The sequence below is a fragment of the Ursus americanus genome, chromosome 18 (genome assembly GCF_024610735.1).
Source record: "Ursus americanus isolate L20-20 chromosome 18, mUrsAme1.1.p, whole genome shotgun sequence".
In the NCBI taxonomy this organism is placed as follows: Eukaryota; Metazoa; Chordata; class Mammalia; order Carnivora; family Ursidae; genus Ursus; species Ursus americanus.
In genome coordinates, this window is record NC_142144.1 from 49,354,270 (window position 1) to 49,377,138 (window position 22,869).

The 22,869-nt window shown below is 34.7% G+C and overlaps 1 protein-coding gene across 5 annotated transcripts in view; it reads right to left on the bottom strand.

The window, feature by feature from the left end:
• CNTLN (centlein) overlaps positions 1–22,869 on the bottom strand; it is a 286,705-nt gene that overhangs the window by 17,813 nt on the left and 246,023 nt on the right. For all 5 annotated transcript variants that reach the window (XR_015727497.1, XM_087869621.1, XM_045780217.2 and 2 more), the window contains 5 exons: positions 22,377–22,568; positions 16,317–16,414; positions 14,644–14,770; positions 13,005–13,142; positions 12,232–12,417 (listed from right to left, as the gene is read on the bottom strand). Coding sequence is in view for 4 of the 5 variants with exons in the window: in XM_087869621.1 (XP_087725747.1) it covers positions 12,232–12,417; positions 13,005–13,142; positions 14,644–14,770; positions 16,317–16,414; positions 22,377–22,568 (741 nt within the window). In the remaining variant the exon portion in view is untranslated. The remainder of the gene's footprint in view (positions 1–12,231; positions 12,418–13,004; positions 13,143–14,643; positions 14,771–16,316; positions 16,415–22,376; positions 22,569–22,869) is intronic.

Consider the following 22,869-nt stretch of genomic DNA (forward strand, 5'->3'; position numbering starts at 1 on the left):
AACAGCAATTGTTGACACACATATATTCATATGAGACCAGCAATATACATACTTTCTGAGATAATTTCTTGTCTTTTACTTCTTTGCTTTGCCTGCCACCTTGCTTCCATCTGCTCCTATGTCTCATCATCTTTTCCTACATTCTTACATTTAATTCCACCTTAAACATGTACTTTTTGGAGGAAATTATTTCAGTAATATTTCAAATTCAAACTAAAATTTTTCATCTGCTCTGTAGCAACTTGTCTGTGGTGAAACTTATTTTTCTGCCACTTACTTTTTCTGTTTTTCTCCATTCTTATTCTACTACATTTGCATAGATACTGTGTTGGTTCATATCTCTGGACTCATTTTTGAAGGAGAAGATTTTTTCCTAGATCACCTATTTATAGAAAGTTACATGGCAGACGGGCCTGTGGTATGTTCCAGGCTAGTGAAATTTTGCATATGACTTTTTTTTTTTTTATGAATTCCATTTGCCAGGTTATGTTTGTTATGGTTTGCTTGCTTTTTTTGTTTTGTTTTGTTTTGTTTTTACAATGTAAGGAATCTCTTTTCTTGACTGCTATGAGAAAAGCTGCCTGCTTCAGATATTCCTTGTCTCTTTCATTCTTCATTAAGCCCTATATCCTTATGGAAGCAAATCAGTTTGAGGATGGTTATCACAAACCATTGCAGACTTGTTCCATTGTTGCAAATAGTGGATGTTGGATTTGTACCTCATGTGAATTTCATCTTCTAAAAGGTCTTGATCTTTCAGAGGTCTGTAGGACCTAAGTCTTCTTTTCCTGGTGTCTTATTTCTGTGTCCTTTTGCATGCTTTCACCAACCGTACCTGTTTTTCACTCTTCTTCCATGTCTTTTGAAGTACAGTTTTAGTTCTGACCTACGTTGACTGTGAAAAGGAGTTGAATTTTTGTTTCTCATTCTTGTCTGCTGCTTGATTCCGGTGGGGGAGGGGGGATGATGATTTTACCCCACTAAAATTAAGACAGAATTTTCCAAAATGCATTTTCCACTAATATTTCCAGTTCTTGACTATTATGAATGAAACTGCTATATATTTTGCTGTACATATTTTGTGTGTATGTTTGTACACGTTTTCATTTCTCTTGGATAAATACCTAGAAGTAGAATTGCTGAGTCATAAGGTAGGTGAATGTTTCATATATTAGAACTTTTAGAGATTTCCACCAAAACTTGCACCACCAACAGGGGATAAAAATTCTCCGTTCCCACATTCATTCCAACATTTGGTGGCTTACATGTCTTCTCTTGAATTTATTTAAAGAATTTTTTAATGCTATTGTAAGTTGAAAATAGTCTATTTCATTTTCCAGTTGTTTACTGCTAATATATAAAACATACATTTGATTTTCGTACTTTGACCTTATGTCTTATGAAATGGTTAAACTCTCTTGTTAATACTAGTAGCTGTTTTTTAAATCTTTAGGATTATCTAGGTAAAGAATCATGTCTCATCCAGAGAAATGCAAATCAAAACCACAATAATTAGTTACTTACAAAGCTAGTATGAATGTTAAAAAACAAAAGTAGTAAAAATAGCTATGATTACAACAATTAGTGAAGGGATACAAAGACAAAAAGATGTAAAATGTGGCTTCAAAAACAAAACATGGAGTGAGAATAAGAATGTTGCATTTCAGAATGGGATCAAACTTAAGTTGCTATCAACATAAAACAGACTGTTACAGATATAAGCTATAATATGTAAGATTCATGTAACCACAAAAAAAAAGGGGCATCTGGGTGGCTCAGGTTAAGGCTCTGCCTTTGGCTCAGGTCATGATCCCAGGGTCCTGGGATTGAGACTCACATTGGGCTCCCTGCTCAGTGGGGAGTCTGCTTCTCCCTCTGCACCTGCTGCTCCTACTGCTCATGCTCTCTCTTGCTCTCACGCTCTCAAATAAATAAATAAAATCTTTAAAAAACAAAACAAAAACAAAAAACCACAAGAAAAAAAGGTATAGTAAATACACAAAAGATAAAGAGAAAAGAATATAAGTATAATTTTTCCTTATATATGAAGAAAGTCATCAAACCACAAAGAAGAAGGGGCACCTAGGTGGCTCAGTCAGTTAAGCATCTGCCATCAGCCCAGATCATGATCCCACAGTCCTGGGATCGAATCCCGCATCCAGCTCCCTGCTCAGCAGGGAGCCTGCTTCTCCCTTTCCCACTCCCCCTGCTTGTGCTCCCTCTCTCTCTCTCTCCCCCTCTCTCTAATAAATAAAATCATAAAAAAAAAACAAAAACACAAAGAAGGAGAGCAAGAGAGGAACTACAAAACCAGCTAGAAAACAATTAACAAAATAGCAATAAGTACATACCTATCAATAATTACTTTAAATGTAAATGGACTAAACTCTCCAATCAAAAGACATAGATTGAATGAATGAATAAAAAACCAACACTCATCTATCTGCTGCCTAGAAGATACTCACTTTAGATGTTAGTACACACACAGACTGAAAGTGAAGGATAGAAAAGATATTCCATGCAAATGGAAACCAAAAGAGAGCTGGAGTAGCTACACTTACATCAGATAAAATGGACTTTAAAACAAAGACTGCAGTAAAAGATGAAGAAAGGTGTTACGTGATGATAAAGGGTTAATCTAACAAGAGAATATAACATTCGTAAATATTTATGCACCCAACCTAGGAACACCTAAATATATAAAGCAAATATTAATAGACCGAAAGGAAGAAATAGACAGTAATGCAAAAATAAAGTAGGGGATTTTAATACCCACTTATATCACTGGATAGGTCATCCATACTGAAAATCAATAAGGAAACATCAGCCTTGAATGACACAATACCAAATGTATTTAACAAATATTTGTAAAACATTCCATCCAAAAGCAACAGAATACACATTCTTCTCAAGTGCACATGGAACATTTTCTAATATACATCATGTGAGACCACAAAACAAAACAATAAATTTAAGAGAACTGAAATCATATCAAACATCTTTTCTGACCACAATGATATGAAACTAGAAATTAATTCTATGAGGAAAAGTGGAAAATTCCAGTGTGTGAAGTTTAAACAACATGCTGCTGAATAACAAATGGGCCAAAGAAGAAATCAAAAGAGAAATTAAAAACAAAAAACAAAAAAAATAACCTTGAGACAAATGAAAATGGAAATGTAACACAAAATTTTAAAAACATGTCATTGACAATCACATTTTGGTTGTATACATCCTATAATTATATATTTTACTTGTGTATTTACATTTCCAAAAACCTGTAGAACAAGTATTAATAGTAGCAATGAAAGAGGGGTGCCTGGGTGGCACAGCGGTTAAGCGTCTGCCTTCGGCTCAGGGCGTGATCCCGCCGTTGTGGGATCAAGCCCCACATCAGGCTCTTCCACTATGAGCCTGTTTCTTCCTCTCCCACTCCCCCTGCTTGTGTTCCCTCTCTCGCTGGCTGTCTCTCTCTCTGTCAAATAAATAAATAAAATCTTAAAAAAAAAAGATAATAGTAGCAATGAAAGAGACATCCGTGCCTTATTCCTAAGTCGATATTGCTTTTGTCTCAATAGTCTAAGATGGCTCACCACCATATCTAAATTCTTGTCAGTAATATCAAGGAAAGGAGAAGGAGAGGGGCACATGCCTTTCAAAGCCCCAAAACACAGTAGAACAAAAAGCTTGAGAACAACCAAACATAAAAGAAGGACAGCTTCCCTTTATCAGCCTTCCCTGTATCAGCCTATCACTGAGGCTTGTGCTGCTCAGCATATAGAGGGAACTTCCAGTTTCAAGAGTTCCTTCCCCTCCCTGCGGAAGAAAGAGTGAGGTGAGCAACCAGCTTCCCCAGCCTTTTGATGCACTGTATGAAGGACCTGCTGCAGTTTCATCTCACCCAGAGACCGGCACAACGGAGATGTACAGAGATGGCTTGGAACAAGGAAGAAGGGCTAGGGCTACCAGTATCAGCCAGGCACAGGCACAACCTTGGTTCACAGTGGCCTGTCTTGCAAAGGACCTAATCAGTTTTTGCTGCTGAAGAAACCAATGACCAGGATAGCCTCCTTGCCTCCCTGAAGATTTAACCACTGTATTTCTCCTGCACAGATTTTCTCTGTACTTTGAAAGGATCATACCACATGATCAGGTGGGATCTATCCCTGGGATGCAAGGATGGGTCGACATATGCAAATCAATAAATGTGAAATACTACATTAAATGAATGAAGGATAAAAAATCACACAATCGTCTCAGTAGATGTAGACGGAACATTTAACAAAATTCAACCTCTTCTCATGATAAAAAGTCTCAACAAGGTGGGTATGGAAGGAACATACCTCAACACAATAAAGGTCATATATGACAAATTCCACAGCTAAAATTATACTCAACAATGGAAGGTTGAAAGCTTTCCCTCTAAAATTGGGAACAAGACAAGGATGCCACTGTAAGTCTTGGCTACAGCAATTAAGCAACAAAAGGAAATAAAAAACATCTAAATCAGAAAGGAAGAAGTAAAATTGTCTTGGTTTGCCTGTGACATGATGTTATATATAGAAAATCCTAAAGACTCCACCAAAAAGTCATTAAAACTAATCAACAAATTCAGTAAGTTGCAAGATACGAAATCCACATACAAAAATTAGTTGTGTTTCTATATACTAACAACAAAACATTGGAAAAGATAAAGAAAACAATCCCATTTCCAATAGCATTCCAAACAATAAAATCAAAGTAGTAAATTTAATCCAGGAAGTGAAAGATCTATACACTGAAAACTATAAGACACTGACAAAGTTAATTGAAGAAAATGTGAATAAATGGAAAGATAACCCATACTCATGGATAGGAAGAATTAATATTGTTAAAATGTCCACATTACCCGTGGGGCGCCTGGATGGCTCAGTCGTTAAGCATCTATCTTCGGCTCAGGTCATGATCCCAGGACCCTGGGGTCAAGCCCCGCGTTGGGCTCCCTGCTCAGCAGGAAGCCTGCTTCTCCCTCTCCCACTCCCCCTGCTTGTGTTCCCTCCCTCGCTGTGTCTCTCTCGGTCAAATAAATAAAATCTTTAAAAAAAAAAAAAAAAAGGCCACACTACCCAAAACCATCTTTAGATTCAATGCAATCCCTCTCAAAATTCCAATAGCATTTTTCACAAAAATAGAAAAACTATCTTAAAATTTTTATGGAACTACAAAAGAACTGAATGGTCAAAGCAATCTTAAGAAAGAACAAAGCTGGAAGCATCACGCTTCCTGATTTGAAACTTTATACAACTCAATAGCAAAAATCCAACTAATCCAATTTAAAATGGGTAAAGGATCAGAATAGCATTTTGCCAAAGAACACACACAAATGACCGAGTACATAAAAGGGTACCCAGTCTCACTAACCATTAGGAGAATGCAAATCAAAAGCACAATGAGATATCACTTCATACCTATTAGAATGGCTATTACCAAATAGGTAAGAGATACAAATGTTGGCAAGGATGGGGCAAAAAGGGAACCCTGTACACTCTTGATGGGAATATAAATTGGTACAGCCACTATGGGAAACAGTATAGAGGTCCCTCAAAAATTAGAAGTAGAACTACCATACGATGTAGCAATCCTACTTCTGGGAATATATCCAAAGGAAATGAAAACAGGATTTTGAAAGAAGTATCTGCACTCTCATATTCAGTGCAGCATTATTCACAATAGCCAAGACATGAAAACAACCTCAGGGTCCATTGATGGATGGATGAATGGATGAAAGAAAACACGGTATATATATATATGCAATGGAATATTATTGAGCCATAAAAAGGAGGAAATCCTGCCATTTTGACAATATGGATGGACCTTGACAGCACTATACTGAGTGAAATAAGTCAGACAGAGAAATACAAATACCATATATTTCTTACCTGCAGAATCTGAAAAAGCTGAATTCATAGAAGCAGAGGGTAGAGCAGTGGTTGCCAGGGGCTGAGGGGTAGGGGGAGGGAGACATTGGTCAATGGATACAGACCTCCAGTTATAAGAAAAGTAAATTCCAGGGTGTAATGTACAGCATAGTGACTAAAGTTAACAAAACTGTATTGAATTCTTGAAAGTTGCTGTAAGAGCAGATATTAAATGTCTTTACCGTAACAACAACAACAACAAAATGGTAATTATGTGAGGTGTGATGGATATGTTAACTAGCTTTATTGTGGTAAACATTTCACGATAGGTACATATACCACATCATCACACTGTACACCGTAAATTATAGAGAGTTATATATCAATTATATTTCAATAAAGTGGGAAAAAAGAGCAGAAAAAAATCATAATTAAGGGAGTAGATCAGTGTCAAAGTATTAACAATGGTACATATAAAAATAAAATTATAGTGCTCCACAAATGTTCTCATTAAAGAAGCAAGATATTTATATGCCCAAAACATCTTACTAAATCTTTCCAAAGCAAGCATATATTGGTAATTAAATGATTTAAGCTTCCAGCTAAATGTTGTTCTTTGGCTGATATTTATTTCAGAGCTAGCAAAAACCACTGAGAAGATAGAATCTGGCATATGACTCTCTCATCTAAGCACATTAACAAGCCTATATCAGGGCTCAATCAAACTGAGCAAAGACTTCTAGGAATTTCCCTTGTGTGTTTTATTCAGCTACTAGGAGGATTCAAAGCCTCAGCTCTGCCACATATATCCAGCCCAGATGCTCAAAGCACTTGATTTCACCCCAGGGCAAAATTCCATATTCAAGACGAGATCTAGAACAGATGGTCACTCCACCTCTTCTCTAATCTGGTTGTGCCCTATGAAAAATGCACAGACTAAAGGGAACACAGATTCCACAACAGGTCCAGAACAAACATTATTGCTATTAATACTAGTAATAATATTTATTAAGTACTTTTGTGTACATGATACCCTAATAAGCTCTGTACAGAATCAGTCCTGGTTATCACAATGTTCCATGTAGGAACCACACACACATTCTTTAACTATGCTCTTTAAGGAATGTGCACAGCTCTTGCCTTCACAGAGTTTTCAATCTAAGCAGTGATTATGTGTCTAATACCATTCTTGACCCAGATATAAAATGAATTCCTTAAGAATTGAATGAGTCTTATAACATGCCAGTACTTTGGGGATAATGAATGATGGTATGTTCAGTGGAAAGGAGAACGTGTGCAAAGGCAGGAATGAACACACTACGGGGGAAGAACTAGATTCCAAGCAGGATAGGGCCAAATTATGGAAGGTGTTAAATATTTTAAAAGCTGAGGTCTAGCACCGTAAAGATTTAGGAAGTCACTGATGGTATGTAGCCTCAGATAGTGGTTCCTGAGCATTTCCCTCTGGTCCTAGGGCCATGTGTGCAAGGAAGAGAAGGATGGTAGTCATCTCATGGCTCAGAGCAAATGTCCAGTCTTTGCCAATGTTTCTGGTTTGGCATTAATTTGCTGGTTGCCCTTTATTAGAAAAATGGATTAAGCAGCAGAAATAGTGCCAGTATCAACTTCATATTGGCTCTACAGCACAGTGAAGAAAAACAAATTTCAAATTACCATTAGGCTTTGATTAAATGCCAAATGATATATAGATTCAGTTGATAAAAACAACTGAAGGCAGTGTTTTAAAAACTGTTTTATGCATAATAACACCTAACTTGTTAAATTCAACTTATTGGGCCCCACCCTGACGAAGATTTTGATTCAATAAATCTGGGGCCCTATATTATGCATCTTATTTAAAAGCAATAGACTCAGTTATTCCAATGCAGGTAATCCAATACCAAACTGAAACAAAGTGGAAAGGTTCTGAAAGAGTACTAAAAATGGCTTATCGATATCTTTTTAATCTTTTCCTATTATATAATCTTTAATGCGTTACTCAAATTACAAAGTCATGAAACCACAGCAATTCTGAATTTCTCTATCAAGACATTTATACTCTACATCATTGTTGGTGAAAAATATGAAGGATTAATATGTCACCCTTCAACAATTAGAAATTAGATACCTTATCATTAAATATCATTCAAATCCTTGGACAAAAATAAAAACCTTGATTTCCAAAAGATAATTTTTGCCAAATTACTTTCTGTGAAGAAGTACACCCATCATATTATCATGAAGGTCATGAAACTTCATCAAGTCTATAATAATCAAATATGTAATCATAAAATTCATTTTTCTATTTTTAAAACTTCTGGTTATCAATTCTTTTTAAAAAGGACACATTCAAAGAATATTTAAAGAAAACAATTAGCATTTAAATAAATCTTACAATTATGTATTTCATATTTTATATCTTGGCTAAAAATGCAATAAAACCCTAATCTGAATATAAAACAAAACAAAAAAAGGCTTATGAAACTAAAAGTCATAATACAAATGGTTTACATCATGAATAATGACAATATTCAATGAGAGTGCTTATAAGTTAAACAGTGAGACTATTCAACAAGTATTTGGAAGAAATGACATTTTGAATCTGGAAAAGGTAAATTACGTTTACTAAAATTAATACTCGGCAATCATTTGGGGTCCTCGGAGGCAAAGTTTATTGGTTTGACTTTATATCCGCTGAAACCTTTGTTAAAAGAGATAAAACAGATAAAATGTTTTATTCCATTCATTTTGTAGATATTTTCAAAATGAGGAAACTCCCAAGGTATCTATGATTTCCAAAGAAACAAAGTAAGGGATTTGTTCTAAATGGGTACTATTAACAGTGGCATAAAATGTCGTAAGCTCCTATTTTTAGAGAAATGAAGAATGCGGTATTATACATAAGATGCAGTTATCTGCCATCTTATATTCAATCTATAAGCTCAGGAATGTTATTTCTTATAAATAAGATCAATACCTATAGAGATAAGTGGATTTAAAATATTCTACTTTATGTTGAGCAGAGAAGCCTCTACTGGGGGCTTAAGAGATGACAAACTGGGATGCCTGGGTGGCTCAGTAGGTTAAGCATCTGCCTTCGGCTCAGGTCATGATCCCAGGGTCCTGGGATCGAGTCCCGCATCGGGCTCCTTGCTCAACAGGGAGCCTGTTTCTCCCTCTGCCTGCTCTGCCAGCTGCTCTCCCTGCTTGTGCTCTCTCTCTCCTTCTGACAAATGAGTAAATAAAATCTTAAAAAAACAAAAGAGATGCCAAACTACCTACCAATCTAGAGAGAGAAACAAACAAAAACCTGATTTGAGAACATTAATATATTAATATATATAAAATAATATACATTAGAATACACACACACACATATATGTGGCAAATTTAATTGAGTGATTCAAGTAACATTGGGGTTATTTGGGAAAGGAGACAGTAAGTACTGATGTTATTTGATTCTATAGTTTAAACTTTCATTTTATAAAAATTCCATGAATTGAAAATATTTCATATATTGAAGTAAATTTCTATTGCTTTGTTATGCCAGTCTTTAAATTTTAATTCCAGTATAGTTAACATACAGTGTCATATTAGTTTCAGGTGTATAATATAGTGATTTGACAATTCTATATATTAGTGCTTATCATAAGTGTACTCTTAATCCCCTTGACCTATTTCACCCATCCTCCCACTCACTTCCCCTCTAGTAACCATCTGCTTGTTCTCTATAGTTAAGAATCTGTTTTTTGGTTTGTCTCTTTTTCTCTCTGTTCGTTTTATTTCTCAAATTACACATATGACTGAAATCATATGGTATTTGTCTTTCTCCATCTTACTTTATTTAGCATTATACTCTACATCCATCCATGTTGTCAGGATCTCATTCTTTTTTATGACTTAGTAACAGTCCATTGTACCTATATGTACCACAGCTTCTTTGCCCATTCATCTACCGATGGACACTTGGGCTGTTTCCATAATTTGGCTATTATAAATAATGTCCCAATAAACATAGGGGTGCAGAGATCTTTGCAAATTAGTGTTTTCATATTTTTTGGGTGAATGCCCAGCAGTAGGACTGCTGGATCGTAGGGTAGTTCTATTTTTAATTTTTTGAGGAACCTCCACACTGTCTTCCACAGTGGTTGTGCCAGTTTGCATTCCCACCAACACTGCAAAAGGGTTCCTTTTTTTCCACATCCTCGCCTACACTTGTTGTTTTTTGTGTTTTTGATTTTAGCCATTCCGATAGGTATGAGGTGATACTGCATTGTGGTTTTGATTTGCATTTCCCTGATGATTAGTGATGATGAGCGTCTTTTCATGTGTCTTCTGTCCATATGAATGTCTCCTTTGAAGAAATATCTGTACATGTTTTATGCCCATTTTTTAATTGGGTTATTTGTTTTGGAGGTGTTGAGTTTTATAAGTTCTTTATATATTTGGATACTCTTTATCAGATGTCATTTGCAAATACCTTCTCCCATTCCATTGGCCATCTTTTAGTTTTGTTGATAGTTTCTTTTGCTGTGCAGAAAATTTTTATTTTGATGTAGTCCCAACAGTTTATTTTTGCTTTTGTTTCTGTTGCCTCAGGAGACGTATCTAGAAAAATGTTGCTATGGTTGATGTCAGAGAAATTACTGCCTATGTTGTCTTCTAGAATTTCTATGGTCTTAGGTCTCACATTTAGGTCCTTAATCCATTTTGAGTTTATTTTTGTGTCTGGTGTGACAAAGTGGTCTCTCCAGTCTCACTCTTTTGCATGTAGCTGTACAACTTTCCCAGCACCATTTGTGGAAGAGACTGCCTTTTCCCATTGCACAGTCTTGCCTTCTTTATCAAAGATTAATATACAATGTAACTGTGAGTTTATTTCTGTGCTTTCTTTGCTGTTCCACTGATATTAGTGTTGATGTTTGTGCCAGTACCATACTGTTTTGGTTACTACAGCCTTGCAGTATATGACATGCCAGTTTTTAATCATACATGCCATCAAGCAGCACAAGTAACTCAATCTCATCAAACATCGCTCAAAAACAACACAAAACATTGGGATTTCAAGAGAAAAGAGCGAAAGTAAAGAGCTATTTTCCCACTGCAGTCACACTGTTTTGGTGCTTATTTTATTTTATTTTTGTTAAGATTTATTTATTTATTCGACAGAGATAGAGACAGCCAGCGAGAGAGGGAACACAGCAGGGGGAGTGGGAGAGGAAGAAGCAGGCTCATAGCGGAAGAGCCTGATGTGAGGCTCGATCCCATAACGCCGGGATCACGCCCTGAGCCGAAGGCAGACGCTTAACCGCTGTGCCACCCAGGCGCCCCTTGGTGCTTATTTTGAAAGGCCAAAGAACTACCATTAAAATTTCACATCTCCAATAGAAATTTACGTAGTGATCATGACTACATGCTGACTGTTTTGCAAGGCGCCTGGTAGATGTGGAGGTGGGGACGGAGAAAACACTGTCCTTCACTTTAGGAAACTCATCATCTACCTCGCGGCAACAGCTCCATTTGCTAGCTCTAAGACAAGGTGGAAAAAAGGCACCAAAAAGAGGTATAAACAGCTCACAGTGGGATTACAGGAGCAGAGCAATCACCAGATTCCTGGGCCTTAGTGCCTGGTATCGCTGAAACCAGAGCTGCTCCTCCTCGGTTTTCCCAGAAGAGCGAAGGGAGGAATACTTGTCTGAATGTATGGGGCAAAAGCACAGACCAGAGGCCTAAAAAGCTCCTTAGAAGGATTTTCAAACAAACCACCTGTATCCGCCCCTCCCCCCCCACCCTCAGTGGTTCCTTGTGTAGCCAATTACTGAGCCTCTCTGGGGTTCTTCAGCTGTCAGATAATTTCTAGACAGTACAGCCTTTGCAGGCACTTCGATTTGTCTTCCTTTTGCTCTGCTAAGTCATTTACCATTCCTCTATCCATTCCATGTCTAATAGGCTATGGACTGGGGTTCAGATGTCTCTGAGCTTCAATAAATCTGGAGCAAGTTTCTGGTTGTTCTTGCTGGATTTTCGAAAGGAGAATAGAGTGGAAATGACTTCATTCTTTTATCTTAAAACCTGTCTTGATTACATGATTATTACAATCTCATTACTGAACTGACGTTAAAGTATATTAAGAATAGGGTGGAAAATTTTAAACTCAAACTATAAAACCAAATCTTTTGTAGACAAATTTTCAACAATGTGGCAAGTAGGGTAGGAGAAGATACTTTGTGGTTTCAGAAAGCAGAAAGAAACTGCGGAGTGTTCCCACATCATCTCAAGGAGGCCACCACTCTCCTGAAGTAAAGTACAGCTGTAAACTACTAATAATTCAAACCTTCACAAAGATGGTGAACTCTTCCACTTTCTCATTGGCTAACAGCAGCTTCTTCTGTGCACCTTCTAGGGCCTGTTCACTTTGCAGCGCTAATCCTTGAAGATGCTTAGATGCTGCTGTTTCAATCTCTGCCATTGCAGATTCAGTCTCGCTTATTTTTGATACTAGGAGACTAAGCTTGACATCCTGCAAAAGACCGGTGATCACAGAATAAAAAATAATTCATAAACTATTTGGAAGAGTTAGGTATACATGTCAGGCAAAGACATGGTTTCATGATTCTCTTTATGTATGTATTTGTTTTTATTTGGGTAAAATTGATTGTTGTTTTCATTTATTTTCAATAAAATGTCCTGTGCACATATTCTCATATATTTATCATCAAAGTTAGTTTATATTTTAAAAAATTATAAATCATTAAAGACATGGAAGCTATTTTAGACCAAAAGACCTCACATATCAAATGGAAATATTTAATCAGTTTATAAGGTTAGGTGTATCTAAAAATTTTATATCCACTTGGGTCAGTTCTTAACAATAGGGTTCATTTAAAAGACATTATCAAGACACAAAATCTGTTTCTCTAATACAGCACTACCCGTAATGTTAAACAATTTCTTAGTGTTTCAAGTAGAGATAGAAATGTTATTTGCCGTTATCTGAAACAATTAAGTTGCTCATAATAGTTTTGGAGAGAAAAAAATGACAACTTTAAAAATGAAAAAGATATAGTTCTATTCTATTTCTAAGCTAACATGTCCAAAAAAGCATACCTTTTTTTCTAATTCTTCTTTAGTTTTTTGATACATCTGTTCATACTGTGACTTCTCTTTCACGGCAACACTGAGTCTCTGCTTTAGTGAATCAATTGATACTTTCTTGTTGGAACATTCTTCAGTTAGTGTCTTCACCTACAGTAAGAGCATAAAGGTAACTATAACCTTTATTACCTTTATGCCTTAACTATTAGGTTAAGGCATCCTAGTCATATGCTCCATTTGTTTCAACAGAAACTAAAACAAATTCATGAATAAGCCTAATTTCATTTGTTTTCTCATAAATGATATCAAATTTAAATGAATAAAAGCTAAAAAAGTAAATGAAAACAAATTCAAGTATAAGGTTTGTAGCACTCATATAACGAATGAGCAAAAATCCTTAAATCAATAACAAAACGAAAAATGCACAAAAAATTATGAATGCTTGTATGTGTGGCCTACTGAATAATACAGTACTAATTTTAACTATGTTTCCTTTAATTACTAACCTACACTTCCCTGAGCGGTGGATGGTTGTCTCTGATTCTTAAACAAGCCAAGTCATGGGTAACTTTCAGTTGTAACCATGTAACTTGTACTTTTTAGGATAAAATTAAATAAGTGATACAACATATTTATTATACATTTGAAAGAAGAAATAGTTTCTCCTCATTCATTTAATGCCACTAAAGATATGTAATTATTTATACATAGATTCTAAGACTGTATCTGGAATGATATCTGGAATGAAAATTTAAAAATCAGCAATATTTAAATGATAACACTGAAAAAAAAACCCTATAGGAAGTAATTATAATTTATGTGGGTACGTGGAGGGCAGAAAGAAAGAAAATCTATATGCATTTGTCTTGCTCAAGTAAAATTTTCTCTCTTAAATCCATTTGAGCTAACGGATACTTATATTTTTATCTCCAACAAGGAAAGGGAGGGAGATGCTCTCTCTGGAGTAGATAACATTTAGTGAATGCCAAAGCACAAGCTGCTTTATGAGTTGTGCAAATAGCACCTTTTTAAAAACAAAACAAAACAAAACAAAACAAAACAAAACAAACCCCAAAATGTCTTAGTCAGCAAATTGCTGATTTCTACTTTGGGGTCAGACACGCAACTATGGTAAGTACAACTTTCTTCCTAAGTACACTGAATTAAGTGTACAGAAGGAGAAAGTACACTTTTAAAAAACTGTGTTAAGTACATTTTTTAAAGAACTTCTGGTAGTTATTGGTTATCACATTTTTCATTTAAAAATATATGCTTCATTCAATCATTATAAATGTTAGTAAATTAAAGCAAATAAATAGAATAATTTTAAGTTGTATAAATTTTAAACTTTAAAATGCTGAATAAAATGTAATTATATACCCAAAAAACATTGAAGGTTTTTAAATTTAAACCTGATTACCTTCTCACAGTATGTTCACAAACACAAAGAGAATGTGTGGCTATGTTATGTATGAGATTTGAGTCTTGAATTTTAAAACAAATAATGTATTTTCAGGGCAAATAATGTAATTATATAACAGTACACATTGTCTATGAATATTTTCTACAAATTTGTTAAAATTGAATACTCAAGAACATAAATAAGAGGGAAGTGATTTTTTTCAGTGTCAGAAAACATAAAAGTTGATACCTTTTTTTCAAGACTTTCTAACATTTCATTAATACTCTCATTACTTTCCAGATTTACTTTCTGTCGAAATTTCAAGTCCTCTATCAAATGTCTTTTCATGGTTATATCCCTCTCCATTCGAGACATCCTTGAAAGGGAAAAAAGACGTTTTATTGAGAGTGACAGAAAATACTTTAACAGTGATTATATGATAATCTTACATATTATCCAGTGCTATAACTACTGTTAATTTTTAAATGCTATCTGATATTAAATGCAGATTAATAAGATAATTCCATGAGATGAAATATTGCTCTATTAATACTTTGAGTTTTTGTAAAATCTATAATCCAGTTGTGACTGGTAATTATAGTATTATATATATGCATTAAAACATAAAAAATAGAAGAACTGAGAAAGATTGACAAAATTTATGAAAAATTAAAATTGTTATATTTAAATTATATTCTTGCATTTCTAAGAAAAATCAAACTGATATTCGGAGATCATGAACAAGCCTAACACTGATAGGAAACAATTCTATACATTAATAAGCAAATGTAAAATCTTATACCATCATATAGAACATGGTATCTTCTAATTTAATACCGTTTGCGATTGAATTGACCTATCAGTGTAGCTCCCATGGATAACATGGATAAAATGGCAGCTGCGGTGACGACTACCACTAGTCCTACCGAATAAGTAACAGGCAACATTTGCCACGTGCCTGCTGTGTGCGGAGCTCTGTTACAAGTGCTCTACACGCACTCATTCAAGCCTCACAAGAATTTTATGAGCAAATGCTATTAAACTGCGAGCTGGCAGGTCGAGGAGCCAGGATTCAAAGAACGTTTCTCTAGAGCCCTCATTCTTAAATAGTAAACAAGACTGCCTCTTAGGTTCATAAATAAACTTGGAGACAATTTTGTTTAAAAAATTAATCAATCTTTTTATCTAGTAGTTTCATCTGTTAATACACTTCTAAGTGATCTTCACTTAAATGTGGTATACCTGTATGTACACGATATATATATATCTTTCTCTCTATATATCTATATACATATCTAATATATATGTAATGTATATATATCTTTCTCAAATTATCAACGACAGCCCAGAATTCTATCTAAACATGTTATCACCCCTAAGCTCTAATAATATATCCATAAAAGATATAGAAAGGAAATCATTTTGATTCAGTGAGATAGGACACTTCAAACCCCTTTTTGTTAATAAATATATAAAGTACAAACTTTTGTAATCTTCCTTTTATTGTAGAGACAAGAAAAACTTTCCTTTTTTCCCACCTTAGCTCTATAAGCTTAGGCATTAAATCCAATAAAAGATCAATCTACATATATATTTTTGGCCAAATAATGACCACATTCATAACTTTTCTGTTTGTAGTCTTTAGGTCATTAATTTATTTATATTCAAAATTAAATGTTTAAGAACAAAAATCTAACGTTAAATATTCTTACTCTAAATAAAAAAATAGTAAATAGTTTGCTATCGACCATGCTTGTACGTAATATTCCTTAAACTTGCATCTTATTTGGGTTTAAACATGAACTAAGGAAGGAAAAACTTCATTTTGAACATGTGGTATTGCTTCTTGGGTGCAATGTTTAATACAGTTAACTACCACTAGGTGGCACCAAATACAATGGATAAAAATATCAAGACCATACTTTTCATGCATCTCCTTTATGTGTTCTTCTTTTGCTAGGAGTTCAAATTTCAGAGCCTTCACATTTGACGACTGTTTAGTGAGTTCATTAGTTGCATTCTAGATTAAAAATACACATAAAATCAAATACACTTTTCAATCTTTGGTGGAATGCAGCCTACAAATAAATGCCATTCTCATGAAGAGAATTAAATTTGCAAAATTATGGTTATAATTAAGAAGGACATTTTAATATCTTTAAATGCTTTATTTTATATGTTTTAATAGAAGTACTATGGCACACTAAAAATTTTATATAACATACCAAAACCACAGAAGAATGCTATTGTATAACAACTGTAAAAAGTATATACCCAAAATACACGTATGGGAAATAGGGATTGTCTTTGTAAAATGTAAATGTGCATGTGATTAATTTAGTATTTTAATAGGCTAATAAGATCACTTAAAATGAATGGTGGGTTTACTAAGAACCCGTAACAGACCAAATATGGTCACAAATGCTCTGCAGCTCTTTCCATTAGGAGGTGAGATTCATCTTCCAATCCTTTCAGTCTGGTCTGGCCTGTGATTTGCTTTGACCAAAAAAAAAAAAAAAAAAAAAAAAGTGGCAGAAATGACATTATGCAAGTACCAGATCCTGGGCCTCAACCCTTGCAGCTTGCACTTTTGCCCTCTTGGAATGCTGCCTGGGATCCCTGCAAGGTGGAGGAGGATGGAGGTATCCCAGCAGATGGTCTGCAGACCAACTGCCTGGCTGTGAGGGAGGCTATCTTGGAACTTCCAGGCCAGATACATCATGGAGTTAAAGAATGCAGGCACGGGAGAGAACTCAAAAGACAGAAGCAAAAGAGCTGTCCAATCCAACCCACTGGATCAGAAGAATTAATAAATGGCTGCTGTTTTGAGCTGCTACACAGTGACAGATAACTGATAGGGAATTTTACTAATACTAAATCCTTCCTTACTTGAATGTATTAATACTACTACTTATTATTAAAGTATCTATGCATAAACATCAGTTTTTCAAAGGAGAACAGCTTTGTGGTATTTGCTGACTGTACAGCCCAGGAGCCAGAGGTAGTAACTGGAGTGTCAGGAACCCTAACTTTTAATATTGACTCAAGTTCCAAGTCCACATCTAATCTGAGATATACCTAGTGTTTTTGATGTTATAGTTTCTCTACCTACAAGATAGTGTTAACATATATTAATTCATTTGTTACAATTTTAAAATATTAAATTAATATAAGTAGAATAAAATATGACAGCTTTAAAAATATTTGGATGGTTATTTTGCTAATCTTTCTAGTAATTACAATAATTTCTGTTAAAACTATTCCCAGCTTTGACTATGTCATGCTAAAAAAATGTAAATTTGAAAAGATGAAACCATTAATCACACCATGTAAATATGAGTCAAATTCATTAGTCATCTCATTGGTATAGCATATGTAAATATAAAATTTGAAATAATTTTTACAATAAGTATGTAAATTTTTTAAAAAGTTCAAGACTACGTCAACATGGCAAGTGTACTGAATGTGAAAAATTTTGACGAAGTGGGGGAGTCTGGGTGGCTCATGAGTTAAGTGTCTGACTCTTGATTTTGGCTCAGGTCATGATCACAGGGTTGTGGGATTGAGCCCCATGTCGTGCTCTGCTTAAAACATGCGGTGGAGCTTGCTTAAAATTCTTTCTTTCCTTCCCCCTCTGCTCTCTGCCTTCCCAATCTCTCTCTCTCTCTAAAAAAAATAAATAAATAAAAGTTAAAAAAATTTTTTTGATTGTTTGTGTAATGCAGACTAAATTTCCACCATATTTGACATGCATTGCCAGAATAAGATACTCCGCACTAGTGAATTTAGCAGATAATTGAAGCTCTTGCTTTAATCATTAATCTTAAATTCTCTCTGGAATGATTGTTTACTCACTTAGAAACATGAACACCCATAGTTACATTAAGCATTATAATAGTGATATATAGTGATATTATATTATAAATATCATCACTGTATTAATTATATGTTATCTGCTATATTATATCATCACTGTATCATTATATTGTCATGCCTTTTGGAACTACTATGATATAAAGGTTACTGACCATTACTCTAAATGGTCCCAGACTGCTGTTTTTCTAATTTTTATTTTTACCTTAACATTTTCACATTTTCTTTTTCTGTCAATCCGTTGGTCAAAATTTCTCATTTCTGCCATCCATATTCCTGCCTAAAAACAATCGTCTGGCCCTTTAATATGCCTAGTTCTAATCTGTTGCTTTTGAGGTATTTTCTGCTGAGAAGTCAAACAAATAGACTTATTAGAGCTGTATTTAAAATAAAAGATAACAGGCAGTAAATGAAGCCTGACAGTATCTTCAGTGGAATAAATTAAATGGATTTTAAGGTAGTTGTTTGATTCTTTTCTGTTTTTAGACTTAAGGCTGTTATTTTACAAAACTGAAAATGCTCTAAGTCTGACTTCTGGAGAGTTGAGGGATTACTGAATTATAGTAAATAAAACAACACCAGCTTGATACATACTTTTGCCAGAATCTCTAAATCTCACAGCCATTTCATTTGATCCTTAAAAATCCTTATGAAGTGGGTAGAAGGGTATCCCTGCTTTAGACCTCTGGAGAAATTATTTCCTGAGTCTGGTCCCATAAGAAGTTAGTGCACAAAGAGTGATCAAAACCCAGGGCCTCTAACATTTTCCATTTCTACTATACAATACTTACCTGCAGCAAGACCTCAAATCTGGAGTAAAACATGTATTTCAAAAATGTCACAATGGTAAGAATCCATTGTGGTTAGAGCTTTCCAGTCTAAATTTATTAAACATTTTTTTTTTTTAATTGCAGAGTGTATGAGTAAAAGCATAGACTTTGAAGTCAGATGGATTGAGTTCTAATTTCGGTTCTATCACTTAGTAGCTCAGTTGACCCTGGGCAATTAATTTATCCTGTGTCTCTGCTTTCTCAACAGTAAAACAGAGTAACAGACTTTATCTCACAGGATAGAAATAAGGGTTTGTTTTTTTTTAAGATTTTATTTATTTATGAGAGAGAAAGAAAGAGGAGAGAGAGTGTGAACACAAGCAGGGGGGAGGTGCAGAGGGAAAGGGAGAAGCAGAGTCCCCCCTGAGAAGGGAGACCAACACAGGGCTTGATCCCAGGACTCTGAGATCATGACTTAAGCTGAAGGCGGACGCTTAACAGTCTGAGCCACCCAGGCGCCCCTAGAAATGAGGTTTAAACGAGTTAATATTTGTAAAGGACTTAGAACCAGCCTGGCAATAGTTTACACATAAAGAACAGTAGTTTAAAAGCTATGATGCTTCATTATTGGCTTACTGGAAAACTGGAAGTCACACCAAAGGAATGTGACTTTCAACAATCAGGAAAGTCAAAGAATCACAAATATAAACTGAAGTACTAGTCAATTCCAATTGTATAAATAACTACAAATACACTAAATACACACACACACACACACACACACACACACACCATCCAGTGGAAGGAATCTGTACATCTCTAAATATTCAATTATCCATCTATATAAAGTTGGGCATCTTGAAGAAACATGTATACTATAGGTAAAAATGAAGATACAGAGAATACACATGAGCACTCAAATGATACCGAATGTACCATGTGTATCTGAGAGGTACACCTAAGAATTTACACAAAAAGTCTAAAATTAATGGATAAAGTAAAAAAGAGATATCTAAACCTTTAATATATTCAAGTCTAACCAGTTTTTCTTAATTAAGCATAAAAACATCAACTAAAAAAGAAGGTATTTCTTGGAAAAGTATTATGTTAGCCATTTGATATCTCTCATGGGTTGAATTGTGTCCCTTCAAAACTTGTATGTTTAAGTCTTAACCCCAGTACCTCAAAATGTGACTGTACTTGGATAAAGCCTTTAAAGAATTTAGGTAAAATGAGGTCACGTGGGTAGACAGACCTTCACCCAATATGACTGCTATCCTTATTAGAAGAGGAGAATAAACACAGATCACACAGGGTCAGGGATGACCATGTGAGGACACAGCGAAGCAGGTGGCCATCTACAAGCTAATGAGAGAACCTGTATACCTATTGATACCTTGATCTTGGACTTGTAGACTCCAGAACTATGAGGAAAACAAAATTCCATTACTTCAGCCATGCAGTCTGTGGTATTTTGTTAGAGCAGACCCAGCAAACTAATTGAATGTCAAAACAGAAATTTGTAGTAGCAGGGGGTATTATGTACCTCAAGGTACTGGTCTTCTAAGATATTTCCATATTAAAACATGAAACAAGACAGAAGTAAAGATTTGTCCTTTTTGTCGCTATGTAGCCTGGTCGGTGTCCAGGCGAGATACGGACACTTCACTTCAAATGCACATCAAGTATGATCTAAATTGCTCCAGGCATTCTCATTGTCTTATCTTTGTGACTCACACATTCCTCCAAAGTGAAGAGAGATTTACATATGGGTGAAAACTTACACGATAGGGAACCATAATATAAACAACTTACAGATATTGATATGGGTCTATTATTTCCAAAAATTATGTTAGACCATTTCATGGTAACTAAAATCAAGTAAGTAAAATGTAAGTCAACCCAAAACTATTAACCACTTAAAAAATTTTAGAAGTCAGATTAGGTATTATTGGATCCAACATTCTATTTTATCTTGGTGAAAATTAAAGTTGTATTAGGAGCATGAAGACTTAAACATAAGAGGAATAGGAGAATTGTGAAATATAGTCTCTGTAGTAGATACAGCTAAGAATATCTCAATTATTTTATCTTCTGTATAGATACCTAACACTGAAATGGTCGATTTTAGTCCACTTTTTCACAAACAAATGCATTTTAAGAAAAGATGTATGCACCAAAGCTTGCACCACTATTTTTTCTCAAATTTCTATTATGTAAGGTATTTAAACTTATAAAATGTAGTGGTTGAGGCAAGTTCTGCACATAAAAACTCTGAAGACGGTATTCAGGAAATAGCTAAATTAATGCCACTGTTTGTATCTGATTATTACTAACAAAGCAAAATATTTTCAAGTAATGATACATTGATTTACTTTAAACTTTATCCTATTTTATCCTCTTAGCAATCCTTCATTTAAAGATACTACTGGAGAACACACATATCATATTTTGAATTAAAAACAACTAAGTCTGTTTGATAATTCAATATTCTAATACCCTTTTAACAGTCATAGCTATTCTGTTCCTAACGCAGTCTGTGCACTTCCAACCAGAACTTACTTTCTAGTGACTCTCATTATAGTGATGGTCCCACATACACTGTCCATTTAGCTCCCAGCTAGCAATACCCACTGAACAAAATAATCAAATATGTTAGGAATAAATGAGCTTGTTTTAAACAAACAAACTTTCTAATTAAATATCACAAATACTGTTTCTTACAAGGTAATTCTATTTAAACTAAGGTCAGTCTTATTTTTAAGGTTGTTGATAGTTTCAACTGGCCTTAGTATTCTTTACAAAGAAAAGGAACACTGCTTTTTACTCTTATTCTCAGGTTTAACTTGCTAAAATCTATTAAACCAACCACCTTTGCTCTGTGCTCCTCCCTCTCTCTACATGATTTCCCTCCTCCTTCCTCATCTCCAACCAACAACAACCAAATTAAAATAGTAGCAACTGTGTAGAGGGAAGAAATTCTATTTATGTTGATACACTAAAGTTCGAAAGGAATTCTGTTCTGTGGAGGGAGGGATGGAGGGTAGAGGGGAGTTCAGTAATGGAAGAGAAATGACAATGGCCAGTTTCTATCATCGTCTAAATTAGGATTTCATGGTGTCTTGTCATTTTCTCAGAGAATAGTGTTATGAGTTACCATATAAGAAACTACGAGGCTAAAAGTGAATGATGAAGTCAAATATAGTATTAATAACTTTTGGATTATTTATACCATAATTTACCCTTATTAGTAGAGTTAAATTAGAATCAATATAAACATGTCTATAAGGATTCACTAACTTAATATATGTTTTCATGTTTAAGAAAATTTATAATCACCTTTAATTTACACTGCAATTGCTTCATCTCCAAATCCATACTCCTTGAAGGACCAAGTGATGTAACTTGTATCCGTGGAACTATCACCCGGGAAACTTCTTCTGCCAAACTTGTGATTTCAGATGAGGACTCCAATTTCCTCAGCAAGTCTTCTTTTTCCCTCCGAAGCCCAGCCAAATCCAAATTTAGCTTCTTTTTTTAAAAAGAAAATAAATATAAATGTATTATAGAAGTAATTACTTTTAACCTAACAATTATCAGCATAAAATTCTAATGCTAAAGAAAAAAGTGAAATTAATTTTAAAAATAGTTATTATAAAAACTTTACAGAAATCATAACTCCTACTAGTTTTTGCTTAAGGCTGTAGGGTTTGTAAAGGTTAAAACAAAACGGACCAGCTGTACCCAGCATCTTTTGGTTGGCTGGTCTTCACTCATGATGTGCTATTTCTTTGACTTCACATAAACAAGGCTGAGCCAGAGATTCACATGT